The 14,458-nt window shown below is 39.5% G+C and overlaps 2 protein-coding genes across 29 annotated transcripts in view; one reads left to right on the forward strand and one right to left on the reverse strand.

Annotated features, from left to right (window-relative positions):
- PDE7B (phosphodiesterase 7B) overlaps nucleotides 1–9,415 on the reverse strand; it is a gene marked incomplete at its 3' end in the record, with an annotated part of 635,832 nt that extends 626,417 nt beyond the window's left edge. The window contains exon 1 of the mRNA XM_082405720.1: nucleotides 9,277–9,415. Within this exon, the coding sequence (XP_082261846.1) occupies nucleotides 9,277–9,283 (7 nt within the window). The 5' untranslated portion in view covers nucleotides 9,284–9,415. The remainder of the gene's footprint in view (nucleotides 1–9,276) is intronic.
- Nucleotides 8,824–14,458, forward strand: part of AHI1 (Abelson helper integration site 1) — a 218,708-nt gene continuing 213,073 nt past the window's right edge. For 13 of the 28 annotated variants that reach the window (XM_082405617.1, XM_082405639.1, XM_082405643.1 and 10 more), the window contains exons 1-3: nucleotides 8,826–9,050; nucleotides 9,431–9,493; nucleotides 14,148–14,215. In XM_082405617.1, the coding sequence (XP_082261743.1) occupies nucleotides 14,206–14,215 (10 nt within the window). In that variant the 5' untranslated portion in view covers nucleotides 8,826–9,050; nucleotides 9,431–9,493; nucleotides 14,148–14,205. Of the gene's footprint in view, nucleotides 9,051–9,430; nucleotides 9,494–14,147; nucleotides 14,216–14,458 lie in introns of all 28 variants that reach the window. The other 15 variants (XM_082405634.1, XM_082405632.1, XM_082405637.1 and 12 more) reach the window with 6 other exon arrangements.

Genomic DNA, 14,458 nt, shown 5'->3' on the forward strand with positions numbered 1-14,458 from the left:
TCCAAGAACTAAATTCACATAGACAGATTGCCAGGATGAAATCAAACAAAAGTTTAATAACATGTATACAGGGGAGAGACCCAGGAGAACTGAGTAACTTACCAAAATGGCCAAAAGCCCTCACTTTAAATACCATCTTCCGCTTAAGACAAAACAGGATGTTGGGGATAGTGTCTTGGGACTTCAGAGGGGAGGAAGGCAATTGACATGGAGATGGAAAAGCAAATGTTTGGCAAACATGGGACCCAGAGTGAACTCTGATCTCTAAGCCCAGCCTGAGTCTCCCTCACCACGCCTAGTCCACACTCTTGGCGGATGTGTCTGGTGAACGCTGGGACAGGCCCCCCATCTAAATTTTTTTAGGCTGTTGGGGGAAAGTTAAGGGTTCTTCCTGAGTCTTTAGGGCCTTGATTATTTTCAGCTTGAAATAATCCCCAAGCCAAAAAGACATTTTGGGATGGCAAATTTTGCTCCCCTACACATAAAATTATAAATTATCTTAGATAAAGAGAGAAGAATAGGATCATGAAGCTAAATTATGTATTTAAAAATTTTACACACTAAGTATACCAAGATAATCTTACATCTGAAAACAAGGAAAGTCCCTTCTCACTTGCGGTAGAGATATCTGACCTGAGTCCCTCAGAGGAGGCCTGGTAATTAGTCATAGCAGGGCTTGGGAAGCCCCTCTTTTCACACTTCATAAGAGAAATGAAGCTAGTTTTCAATCTACTAAATAGATACCATTTGAACAATAAGATGAAATTTTAAGCATTAGCAATCACAAGAGGTCTTACAACTCAGGAAGAGGAATGAGTGTCCAAAAGGTGCCTTTTGTCCAACCAGAGGGTCTCTGGTCATAGATGAAAGATAAGCTTAGAGAGTGATCTTTAATGACAGGAAAGGGCTCTGGACTCGTAAGTGTTGATAAAAAGACTCTGGTAGTATAAGCACCATTCTCTACTGTATTTATTAATCTAGAGACTATATTTTCAGCCCTAGTGTTAAATGCATCTCATCAACTCTTACAAATTCAAACTAGTAGTAGATTAAACATTAGTAAATTAAGTGGTTTGGATAAGAAGTGGGTGCCTAAGGCCTTACATATCTTTAAACTGGGATCTTTTAGGCACAAGTAATGATACATATCGATTTGTTGCCATCTAGTGCTCACCGCTGTAGAGACCTGGATTCAGTGCATGCTGAATTTTTTTTTTTTCTTTTTCTTTCCTTAGTCTCTGCAGCAGTTTGTTTTTCATGGGGCCCTCTGAGACCCAAATCAAAACATTCTCCTAATAAAATGGTATTCATATGTAGACAACAAATCTATAAATAGCTTTATACAGTGTGGGAAGCTCAGTGAATTCTGACCTAACCCATATCTACAGGTTCATCAAGTTTTCTTAGCATGCCACCCTACAGAAAGTTTATAAAGAAGGCTCAATTCCTTCAGCAAGTCATCTGCTAAGCTTGAATGACAATCACTATTACAAGGTAATTACTATTAGCTCATAAAATTCCCTGCAACATGTATTAAGAGTTGAGAGAGGGAATTCCTTTTTACCCAATATGTCAAAGAGATATTCTGTGAAAAAAAAAAAAAAAACTTCTGAAAATCAGCTAGAAATGCTGACTAAATTGCATCATTGAACTCATTGAAAAGCAAATGAAATTCTCAAGGGCCCAAAGAGAAGAGAGAACTGAAACAAGTGTGGTAAGCAGGCACTGAAGATGTGTCTAACCTCGAGGCATTTGCTGATACCCTGAATGTAGTCCGAGAATGTAATGGCCTCCCAAGACACAGGAGATGAGGCCTTGTTCAGCATAGGAACTAAGATCTTTGCATAAAACTGGAATCCTCAAAAGACTACACTAGCAAAGGGAGACAAGGAGGCTTGAATGTCTAGGCTAAAATTTGGGTAGAGAAAAAAAAAATCTCCCCTTTGAATTATAAATGTGGCCTTTCTTACATGGGATTTGGATTTAAATCTATACTAACCTGATAGGTTGCATACGGGTTATAAGAAAAGGAAAAAGGTCAAAGATTACTCCAAGGTGTTTGGTGTTTGGCTTGAGTAACTGGAAAAAAATGGAGTTGCCATTATGTGAGATGGAGAAAGCTTCAAGTGGGGTTTGTCTGAGGAGGCGGAAGATTAGGAGTTCAGTGTCAGAAAAGATAAGTTTCAGATACTATTAGACATCTAAATAGCGATATCTAGCATGAATTTGGATACATGAGTCTGAAGTTCAGGAGAGAAGCATGGGCTGGGGAGATATCTTTCGGAGTAGTCTGTCTGACCACGGGGTTTTACAAACTAGAAGAAATCACCAAAGGAGTAAGTATAGAGCGGAGGTCCAAGAGGTTAGCTCTGGGATGTTCCAATATCAAGAGGTAAAGAAGATAAGCAAAAACTAGCAAAGGTAACTTAGGAGGAGGAAAAGCAGAAAAATGTGCAATCACCAGTCAGAAAATATACTAAGAGAATTTACTGCATTAAAAATAGCACTAAGGACTTCCCTGGTGGCACAGTGGTTAAGAATCCGCCTGCTGATGCAGGGGACACGGGTTCGAGCTCTGGTCCAGAAAGATCCCACATGCCGCGGATAAACTAAGCCCGTGTGCCACAGCTACTGAGCCTGCACGCTGCAACTAGTGAGCCCATGTACCACAGCTACTGAAGCCCGCACGCCTAGAGCCCGCACTCCGCAACAAGAGAAGCCACTGCAATGAGAAGCCCACGCACAGCAACGAAGACCCAATGCAGCCAAAAAAATAAATAAAATAAAAAATAAATAAATTAAAAAAAAATAGCACTAAAATTATATAAAATCCTGAGGAATAAACCTAATAATAATGTGAAAGACTTAAATGAAAATTCTCTTAATTTTAAAACCCCACCATATTTGGCACTTTTATTATAATTGATAAAGAAACTTTGGAGTCAAAATAACATAGTATGAATCATTAAAATGAATGAAATAGATGTATATTACTGACATAAAAAGCCCTCTGGAATAATAATACATGATAAACACAAAAACGATGTGGCAGGACAAAATCGATAGTATGAAGTTGTCTTTATAGTTTAGTATATTTAGTATATATGTGAAAGAAAGAATGGAAGAATGTATAAAAGACTACTGCCAGTGATTTACATATGGCAGACTTTCAGTTTCCACATTATAAACATCTGGATGATTGTTTGAATTTTTACTGTAAGCACATATGAACATTATTAACAAAGTTAGAATTTTAATGATGTTTATATGGCATGTATAATTGCATGGAAAGGTATAACATAATGTTAATTCAAGAAAGCAGAAACAAACAGCTTACATATGATATGACCAAAATTAGAATATGCATGGAAAACAGACTGAAAAAAAAAATCCAAAAAAGTTAACTGAGAGTCTCTTTGGGAATGGTACTGCTTATTTTTTCCTTTTTCCTTGATTCTATGTCTTTTAAACTCCTGTAACGTGAGTTTTCTTACTTTTGTTTTTCCTGTTTACTATGAAAATTTCCAAACACACAAAGAAAAAGTATAATAAAATACCAGGTACTTATCAGCCAGCTTCAACAGCCATTAAAATTTAGGTATATATGTGTCATCTTTCCCCCACCTGTTTTTTTTTTTTTCTGGAATATTTTAAAGCAAATCTCAAACATCTTGTCATTTTACTGTATAGACTTAAAATGATCACATTCTTATATTATCACAATGCCATTTTTTCATCTAAAACAAAAATTCCTTAATATTGTATAATACTTAGCCCATACTGAAAAATCTGGGATTGCCTAAGACATGTCTTTATAAAGTTAGTTTTGAATGAGAATCCAAACAAGGTCCCATCACTGCATTCTGTTAAGCTTCCAGAATCCTTCTCCAGCAGTGTTATGGGCCAAGTTAACCCTCCAAAATTCATATGTTAAAATCCCAACCCCTAGAACCTCAGAATGTGACTATTTTGGGAGATAAAGTCTTTAAAGAAATAAGTAAGTTAAAATTAGGTCATTAGGGTGGGCCCTAATCCAGTATGACTGACGTCCTAAGAAGAGGAGATTAGGACACACACAGGTACAGAGGGAAGACTATGTGAAGCCTCAGGGAGAAGGCAGCCATCTACACACCAAGGAGAGAGGCCTCAGAAGAAACCAACACCTTGCTAACACCTTAATCTTGGACTTCTAGCCTCCAGAACTGTGAGAAAATAAAGTCCTGTTGTTTAAGCCACCCCGTCTGTGGCACTTTGCATGGCAGCCCTAGCAAACTAATACAAGCAGTAAGGCCAACACCTGTTCTGACTGGTTTAATGCAATCCTGTCCTGGGGATAACTATTTTGTATACCAACCATATTTTTGTTTTATTCAATAAATTCACTATTTATATTTACTTACTGTTTTGAATACCCTAAATCTATTTTCATGAATGATTAGCCAATTTTATGAGAATTACCACCACTACTACTCAATTGTTCGCCTCTCCTAGTACTAGTAGAGTGTCCTCAGTCTTGCACTCTTGGTTAATGGAAGTGAAAGCAGCATATTAGCTTTCTCCAGTGTGAACGGGGCTCATGAATATGTTAATTACATAGTCAAATGCCTACTGGATATATCCTACTGAAAACAAACATCTTTTCCTCCATACCTGCTCTTCCTGCCTTTCACTGTTAATTAATTAGCCATTCTCCATCCAGGTACCTAAGCCAGAAACCTCAGTACATTAAAACCATTTTCTATAATTTTAAAATACTGTTAAACTTACAGAAAAAAAAAATTGCAAGAATAGTATAAAGAACACCTTTACGCAAATTCTCCGATTGTTGATATATTACATTTGCTTCATTGTTCTCTCTCTGTATGTATATTATTTATATTTTTATTTACTTATATTTTTATATATGCTTTTTTTCTGAACCATTTAAGTAAATTGTAAACATGAAGCTTCATGACCTTTAAACTCTTCAGTGTGTATTTTCTAGAAATGAAGGTATCTCCTACATTACCAGAATATAGTCATCAAAATCAGGAAATTAATATTGTTAAAATACTACCATCTAGTCCACAGACCCCATTCACATTCTGTCAACTGTCCCAGTAATATCCTTTATAGCAAAAAGATCCAGTTCAGAATCATATGGTCCATTTAATTGTCATGTCTCTTTAGTCTGTTACAAACCAAAAATGTTCTTTAGACGTTCCTTTGTCTTTCATGACCTTGACACTTTTGAAGAGTACAGGTCTATGATTTTGTAGAATGTCCCTCAGTTCGGGGTTGTCTTATCTTTCTTCATGATTAGATTCAGGCTATGCATTTTTTGGCAGGAATATCAAAAAAGTGTGTTCTAAGGTTTCTTACCATATACATATACATATATATGTGTGTGTATAATCTCTTAAAACTCTCACCCTCTAGTTTTAGCATACATTGATGATTCTTGCCTGAATCAGTTTTTACTATAATGGTTGTCAAATGGTGATGTTTCTACCTATATCATTCTCTCTACATTTATTAGTTGGCAGTCTAATGTAAGGAAGAGCTTTTCTTTATCCCCATTTTAAAAAATTCATGTATTTATGTCAGCATGGACTCAAGTATTCTTATTTTATTCCGCGGATCATAATTTATTAACATTATTATAGTGATGCTCAGATTGACCCAGATGTGGCTAATGGGGGCCCCTTCAAGCTGACTTCTTTGTCCCCTTGATATGTTCCATCATTCTGTGAGAGCTTCTTTAATTTCTGGTGCCAAAAGGTTTTCCAGGGTCATGTTATACTTGCCATACTCCTGCTCTGAATCAGCCATTTCTCCAGCATCTCTAGTCCCTTTTAGTGGAGAATGGTGTTTAGAAACCAAGATCTAGGTTCTATGTGCTCACTGCTTCTAGGATATCATGCTCCTAGACCTTTTGAGCAGAGAGCGAGGGGAGAGATAGATAAATAGATAGAGCGATAGATAGATAGATAGATAGATAGATAGATAGACAGGAGACACACATACACACAAGTATGCAAATACTTTTATCTATACTTATTTCTGTATGTGTTTATATATATATTGAAAACTGTGAGTTCACACTGACTTAACCAATTCCAATCCAATACTACCACAGAAGTCATTCTGGAATTCCTTTTTTTCCTATTTGTAACTCCCTTCTCTGTCAGAGACACTTGGCTCCCATTAGCCTCAATATATATACTTATTTCCTCACTCCCATTTCATGTAACCATTGTGGCCCTGACATGCTTGCCACCTCTTCACCTGGCAAGGGAAGAAGCTGTTTATCATTTTCTATTCTTTCCTATCACTCATTCCTCCAACCAATCAATCACCAAGTCCTAACATTTTTTACCTCCCCAAATCTCTTGAACTGATACACTTCCGTCCGTTCTGACCACTCCTAGCCTTGCCCATACCACCATCATCTCTTACATGGTCTGGTCTAAAACAACAGCATCCTAACTGATATTCCTGGATCTATATTTGCTTTCTTCCCATCCATGTTTCTACACTACAGTCAGAGTTATCTTTCTGAAATGAAAAGTTGACCATTTACTCCATGGTTAAAACCCTTCAATGGTACCCCATTGACCTCACAATATATTGTCTGGGTCTCTTCATAACTTGCTTATCTCTCTTGTCTTACTTCCTCCAAAAGCCCCCAGTCTCATTCTCAACATTTCAGTAAGCCATGCTGGTTCTTGGATTATGCCAAGCTTACTTTTAGTGAGGATTATACTCCATTTTTTTCTACCCAGAAACCCTTCCCAACCTGGACAACTCTACACATTGTTTAGGTCTTTACTTAAATGTCACTTCTGCTATGAAACATTCTCTGACCACACCCCCCCACACACACACACATATACACGCATACCTCTGTAAGCTGTTGTAAGGTCCAGGCAAGAGATGATAGCAGGTGTACACCTCAGCCAGTCTGATAGACTGGGGAATGTGTTATTAAAATGCCTAATAACGAGCAGCTAGAGTTATAACCTCTCTTTGTAAAGTGGGTCCTTACGTCACAGTTGTGAGGACAGATGAAAAGTACATAAAACACCTACAATGCAAAGCCAATATATGTCATCTATTATCCATTCAACAAATGTTTATGAAGTACCAACTACTTGATATGTACTGTGGTAGATACTGGGGCTTGGAAAGTTAAGGTATAATGCAAACAATTAAAATATAACTTACAGAATCAGTATCCAAAGTATAACAAGATATATAGCAGGAATGTCTGGTGAAATCAGTCAACCTGGTTAAGATTCAAAGGATGGACAACATTTGGGCTGAGACATGGAGAAGTAGGAGTTTACAAGGAAGGATTCTTCAGGGAGAGGGGACAATATGCAAGAACTGGGGCATGAAAGGGTATGGATTGTTTTGCATGGTAAACGTAATTCAGTATTGCTAAAGCATAAAATTGAAACAATGCAATGAGAGATGAAACTAGCCAGGGAGATGGAGTGTCTTGTATCCTAGGCAAAGTAATTCGACTTTCTCCTACAGATCATCTTTGAATAATTTTCAGGAGAGTGGTATTATCAGATTTACATTTTTAGTGAGGTCATTCTGGTAGCATTGTGCAGAATGGAATTCAGTGATCAAAACTGGAGTCAAGAGACTGGTAAAGAGGCCATCTCACAATAATCCCTGTGAGAAGTGATGAAACTTGGCAGGAGGCAGTAGAGTTAAGATGGACAGACTATACCCTGGGCGGTGTTAAAAAGGTAGAATGGACCTAATTTGATGTTAAGAGGCATTTAGGTTGGTCTACAGGCATTTAACTAGAACACTGGGAGGATAAAACCAAGACAGAGATCCAGAAAGAGAATTAGATTTTAAGTGGAAAGATGAACATCCATTGGATTGGTAGTATTTCTCACTGACTTGAGAAATTTCTCACAGGATTTGGAGAAACAAATGAGATATGCTTTGTAGGGTGTGGTGATGCTAATAGGAATGGAAAAGCAGGCCTCCAAAGAAATATGCATAATGCTCTTACCGTACAAACGAAGCAACAGGTTTTAGTGTGTGACTACAACTGCAGAAAATTCAAGAGTCCAGGAGTGACTTGACTAGTATTTTTCCATCCCTGGTGACTCAAAGCTAAAGATGGCGCTGTGGCAAAAATCAGAACGTGGGAGGGGTCACTGGGTGTAGCAAAACATGACTTTTGGGGGGTTGCTGTTCTGCTTTAAACACATAGTGAGATAACTCAGCACCACATGAATCGTGGATAATTTTTTCCTTAAGATTTGGTCTGTAGTACAACTCTGCATTCTCCACGCTTAAAACGAGGTTTCACTTCGTGGGCGCGATCGCCTGGGGTGTGACGAGAGTGTTTCTTTGCCTCATTCATAGTTCCTAGCCTTGGCGGGTTCCATCACAGCCTCCATCTCGCTTTGCCACCTCCCGTTTTTCCCAGCGCTGGCTATAGTTCTGAGGAGCAGAGCGCTTCTTCGGGGCGACAGCGGGGACACGAGCAGGCTCCGAGAAGCACCTGAGCATTTCCATGGTCCCTTCCCGCTCAAGAGGGAGCGTATTCTTTCTCCTTGGAGGGCGGCGGCCTGGAGCTTCCCGCGCGAGCGCGAGGAGTCCGGCGCTCGGCCCCTGAGCGCGTGCCCGGCCGCAGCCTGAGGGCCCGCGGGCGTCTGTGCGCGAGCGCGCGCGCCCTCCGCTCCGCAGACGCCGCACTGCAGCGCCTCGGGGCCCAGGCTTAGGTGGCGCGGGGGCGGGGCCGTGGGAGGGGGCGGGGCTGCGGAGGGGGGCGGGGCCGCGGAGGGGCGCCGAGGCCCGGCCTAGGTCCAGGTGGTGAGTCGGCGCCGCATCGGTTGTCATGGGGACGGCGGCGTAGGCAGGCGCTGACGTCAGCTGGCGGCGCGCTGCCCGCACTGCGGCACCCAGAGGGTGCTCAGAGCCCGGGTGGCCGGCGGCAGGGGTGGTAGCGCGGTCGCCTAGCTCTCAGCCCCACCCCGCACGGTCCCGGCGTCAGCTCCGGCGGGACCCTCTGTGGGCAGGTCTGCGCCCTCTTCTCCGTGAGTACCCTGCAGGCCTGCTGGTGGCGGGAGCCCGGGCTCGGGCGCTCGGCCTGCCCTGGCCCTCTCCGGGGACAGTGGCGTGGAGGGCTGGTCGGGTCCTAAGGCGCGGGGGCGGCGGGCCGGGGAGGCCAGGCGGGGGCTGCCCTGCACCACTGCAGTCTGACCCGCCCAGCGCGGCAGAGTGGAGGGATGGGGTTTCTGAGAGTTACCTCTTCGTACTTACTTTTCATCTCCCTTTCCTGGGCTCCTTTTTTCCGGAACTCTGAGCGTGGTGTCGTGAAAGAGTGAATGCAATCTTTGCCTTTCCTATTCCCGATTCTGGTTTAACAGCGTTTAAATCGGATGCGCACTAAGTACATACGTTTATTTCCTTTTAGGGTGTCAACCTGGTGCTGAATCTTGAACCCGTGAAATACCTTCTTAATTACATCTGAGAAAAGGTGATCGATGTGTTACGTTTCTAAGAGTATAGTTACATTAACAGGGTCGTTTCGATATGTATACAAATAGAAGAAAGCGTTTACTATTTAGGTATCCCTGCCAAATGGCTGTGCTACATTTTCGCATTACTGTGAGAACATCTACTGACTGAACATATGGCTTCTCCTTCTTTTGAGAAAAGGATGCTAACAGTTTTTCCACCTGTTGCGTTTACGATTGCTGTTACTTCTTGGGCGTTCCGGAAGAAGATTGCTTATTATGAGCACTCTGAGAAATTAAAAATATATATATTTGAAAGAAGTTCAAATACCAAAAGTTTTTTAAATCGTATTTAGAATCTTATATATATATGGAGACTATTCTGATTTATTAGTTGAATTATATATACGGGTTTTGTTTCCTTTTATCCCGTGCTGTAAAATTCGGTTAAGGAGCGAATCATCCAAGCCTCTGCTTTTTCCTCCCTTGATCTTTAGTCATTTATTGGCTGATAATCAGGCGTTTAGAGAAAACAAAATGAGATGAAATGTAATGCAGTTAATTTCCCTATTTTGTATCTCTTAGCAGGTCCTGTAAAAGGGTTTGTGAGGGAGAAGCTTTTAAATGTAATGATATATATGAGATTCACAGATGTCATTTTAAGTTTGACCTTAATTTTTGCTGATGATCTTACTTATCAAATATTAGTCATTCTATAATGTATTTGCTATAGTACACATTACCATTTAGAGATGATTATTCCTGTAATGTATTTGCTATGTTTATCATTAAATTAATATTATTGTTTACTAATTGGATTGTACATTAGACTACTAAATAGTAGTAAATAATGTAAATACATAATTTAATATGTTTTGTCTATTGCATAATTGTTTATTTTTAATACTATAATAATGGACATAAAGTAATGGGCCAGCCACTGTGCTGATAACTTTGCTTTTCAGTATTTCCTTTTCTCCTTACAATAAAGTAGGTGCCATTTTAATTTCCCAGGCCAAAAAAAAAAAAAAAGAAAGCTTAAGCCTGACTCATTTTGACCCTAGAACCATTATTACTGCCCCCCCCCCCTTTTAAAATGGGATACATAGATGAAGAGAGCACAGGCCTAGCCCTCCACAAGCTAGCAGTTTAGTGGGGTGCGGTCACAGAAGATTTTACCAGAGTGAAAATTCAGGGCCTAGGTAGGAGGTATGAAGATCAAGGCACTGTGGGAGCACAGAGGAGACATATTTAACGATTGCTGTTACTACTTGGGCTTTCAGGAGGAAGATTGCTTGTTATGAGGACTCTGGGAAATTTTAAAAATATACATTAGAAAGAAATTCAAATACCAAAAGTTTTTAAAACCATCTTCAGAATCTTGTTTATTTATGGAGACTGTCTCTAACCCCTCAAAGTTAGCGAGCTCCCTAGAGAAGATACTGATACTGACCTGGGTCCTTGGACTCTTTAATCAATAGAAATTGATACGAGGCCAGACAAGAAGTTTAGGCGAGGCTTTATTGGGACTTCTGTTGTTTCATGAGGGAGTGAGAACGGGAAACGGGGTGGTGGGTCGGGGTGTGGGGCAGAGCTGGTTCCTTAAATGGGGAGAGGTTGGGGCCAGATTTGTGGGCTGGGCCGAGGGGTGGCTTAGGTGTTCTGCCCACCCCCTTGGTGGTGCTGTGTGCAAGGATCCTGCACAGTATGCTGCGGCTTTTGTTCCCAGCACCTCAGAAGTTGGGTTTTGGCCCTTTTGTACCTTACTGTTCATGATTTTGCCCCAACTGTGCATGCATGCAGTTGTTTTTAGTCCCTTATAGTTTGTTTGTCCAGGTGCAGACACTCCAGTAAAGGGACCCAGGTCCCAGGTCTTAGCCTGTCTCAATACTATTTGCATTTAGTGTCAAAGGATAGTTAGGAGTTAGAGAGACCAGAGAGGAAGGGCATTTTTCAGGAGAGAAGGGTGTATGTGTAATGGTACAAAGGCAAGAAAGAGTTTGGCACATTTGAGGGCCTGCAAGTGGTTTCACAGGGCTGGAGCCCACAGTGTGGAAGTGTGGCTAGAGAAGGGGAGGTGGAGAAAGGCAAGGGATCATTTCACTAGTAGCTTTGGACCCCAATGGGACCTCATGTTTTCCAGTATTGGGAGCTACTGAAGAGTTCTAAACAAAGAAATGATTCCATCACATTTGTATTTTGGAAAATTCCTCTGGTGGTTTATTTTTTAAGGGTAGTGTGATGGGGACATGGAAACAGTCTTAAAACAAACAGCAAAATCCTTCCATAGTCTTTTTGTACCTCAAAGCTACTGCCTCATGTCACTGCCTGTGCAGGGTGGAGGGAGACAGTTGGAAGCAGAATTGTAGAAAGAATTATCTACATGTTTCTTCTACAGGTCTTACCTTCCATTCATTCCTCCACCTGTGGCTGCCAGGTTTCTGTCCCTCCACAAAAAGCTTTGCACACATGACTTCCTGACTGCAGATCCAGTGGACACTCTTCAAATCTTGCAAGAACTCTTGGTACCACACAGTGTAGACCACTTCTTTCTTGAAACTCTTTTTCCTGTGGTTACTTCTCCCGGTTTTTCATCTATCTCCCTGATGTCTTTTTCGTTTATTTTGTGGGCTCCCAGAATTCTGTGTTTGGCCCTTTTTTTTCCTGCAACCATCACAAATATAAATAAGTGATGCCCAAATCTTCAGACTCTTATCTCCTTGCTGGATTACTATATTCTATCACCTACCAAACATAAACTGATTTTATATATATATATATATTTATATGAATCTCCATACACAGACACACACACACAAACACACACACTGTATATGTGTATACGGTAATAATAGCTATCATTTTTGAAGAGCTTGCCATGCTCTAGGCATTGTGCCTAGTGTTTTACCTGCATATTCTTATTTCATCTTTACAAAAACCCTGTAAGTGATTTACTATTATCATTCTCTTTTGAAAGAGTAGGAAATTGAGATTGATCTACTGACAGGTAGAACTGAGATTTGAATCCAGGAATCTGACAATAGAGCCAAATGCTTATAGCTGCTTAATACCCGTCTAATATCCAGCTCAACATGCCCCGCTAAAGCTCACTGAGCGTCCCCATAAGAAGTATCTATTATAATTGTAGCTAATGTTATTGATGCTTGTTCTAAGGCACTGTTTTAACCTTTTAATCATTTAACTCTTACAACAACCCTTTGAATAGTCACTGTTAGACTGATTTTACGGATGAGGAAACATTGCCCAGCCCATACGAGTAACCGTGGGAGATTACAGTAATTCCAGGACTTGTGTTTTAAACTACTTCACTACACTTGTGCTATACTGCACTATATTCCAATTAATGATACTACTGGTCTAATTATTTCCTTTTGAAAAACATGAGAATCATCCTTGACTCTTTGTTCTATCTCTTCAGTAGTTTTTATTTAATCTGTCTAAAATGTCATACATTTTCTGCTCAAGATAAAACAAAAGAATATAAGTAAACCTTTTCTTGATGACTCAGTCATAATATAGTTCAGCTATTTTCCTATATATTGCATCACCATGGAATACTATAAATATTAAATCCTTATTTGCTTTATTTTTTTTTTCTACTTATGTGCTGTCAGGTTTCAGTTACTGATGCAGTTGGCTTTGCAGCCTCTCTTTTCTAATTTGGGGTAGATTGGAAAGATGATCAGGCTTATTAGATCTTTTATCTTCTAGAAAGAGTTAATGCTGTTTCCTATCAATAAAGAATAGGAGGTTTTACTCTGTGTATTTAATGATGTCTGTTTTGTCTGTATACCGGATAGTTGTTACCGAAGTTAACTCACATAATTAGTGTATTTGTATAATTATTTTCTTTTTAGCAGTTCTTATCAGACTTTTCTGTCCAAAGTACCCCTAATACTAAAGGAACACGAATGTGGATCCCTAGGGATCTGGAACCTTAACTGATAATTGTTGAGTCAAATCAATTTTTTTTTTTTTAACAGTCTTCGTTTTTATTCTTAAAAATGTATGCATATTGTGTTCTAATGTGAGAATTAATGTCTGTTTTGGACACACACCCTCATCTTTTACAAAAACTGGAAATTTAGGAATACATATACTGAGTTTATCCATGGTTTTGATACACAATGATACACACCCAGGTATTTATTTGAGAAGATGGAATGAATGCTTGTGCTTAACCTTCTCTGTTGTAGCATTTTCAGTGGCAGGTACAGAAATATTTAAATTCATTATCTGTGAATGTGCTACCCAGAAGCATACTTTACTAGTGGAATAGTGTATGTGCTTGGGAAAGTCAATCCTGATAGGGAGTTTGGTTTCTCAAAAGTACATAGAAGTGTTCATTTTTTTTACTTAAAATACTTTAAAAGGTGTGTTAATATACTGTTAGATGTTTATTGCCTCTCAAACATTTTTTGTTTCAAATATATAAATATTTTACTCAATTATGATCCAGTTTGCTTTACTTTAAGACTCTAAACTGATTCAAATGTATTTAAGTCATTTACATAAGGTTGGAATAAGAGAACTTAGTTTTATTGGTATAAACCTGATGAGGTAGTAGACAATCACATAATCTTGCGTGAAGAGTATTTTATAATTTTTATTTGGAAATTCCATATTACAAATAAATCCTCTTTGTTTTAATAGGATCCTGATTGAATCAGTGCTTTACGCTATAACTCAATGCTCTCCATGAAGCTGAGATATGCCCACTGGTAAGGTTTCTATGAAATTTATATATGCAGTACAGATTATTTATTTTAAAGTTTGGATTATTTTAAGGGATTCTTCAATTAAGGAATGAAGTAGGTGTCATCAACCAAAAATTACATTTAGAGATATTTCATAGTTTGATATTTAGCTATCTATGTAATGTTGGTGATTAAGGTTAATATGTATTCATTGGCTGGCAATTTGGGACTCAGCTGGGCAAGGTAAATGATAACATATGGTTAGTT

The sequence above is a fragment of the Balaenoptera borealis genome (assembly GCF_965194805.1).
Source record: "Balaenoptera borealis genome assembly, chromosome: 9".
Classification (NCBI taxonomy): domain Eukaryota; kingdom Metazoa; phylum Chordata; class Mammalia; order Artiodactyla; family Balaenopteridae; genus Balaenoptera; species Balaenoptera borealis.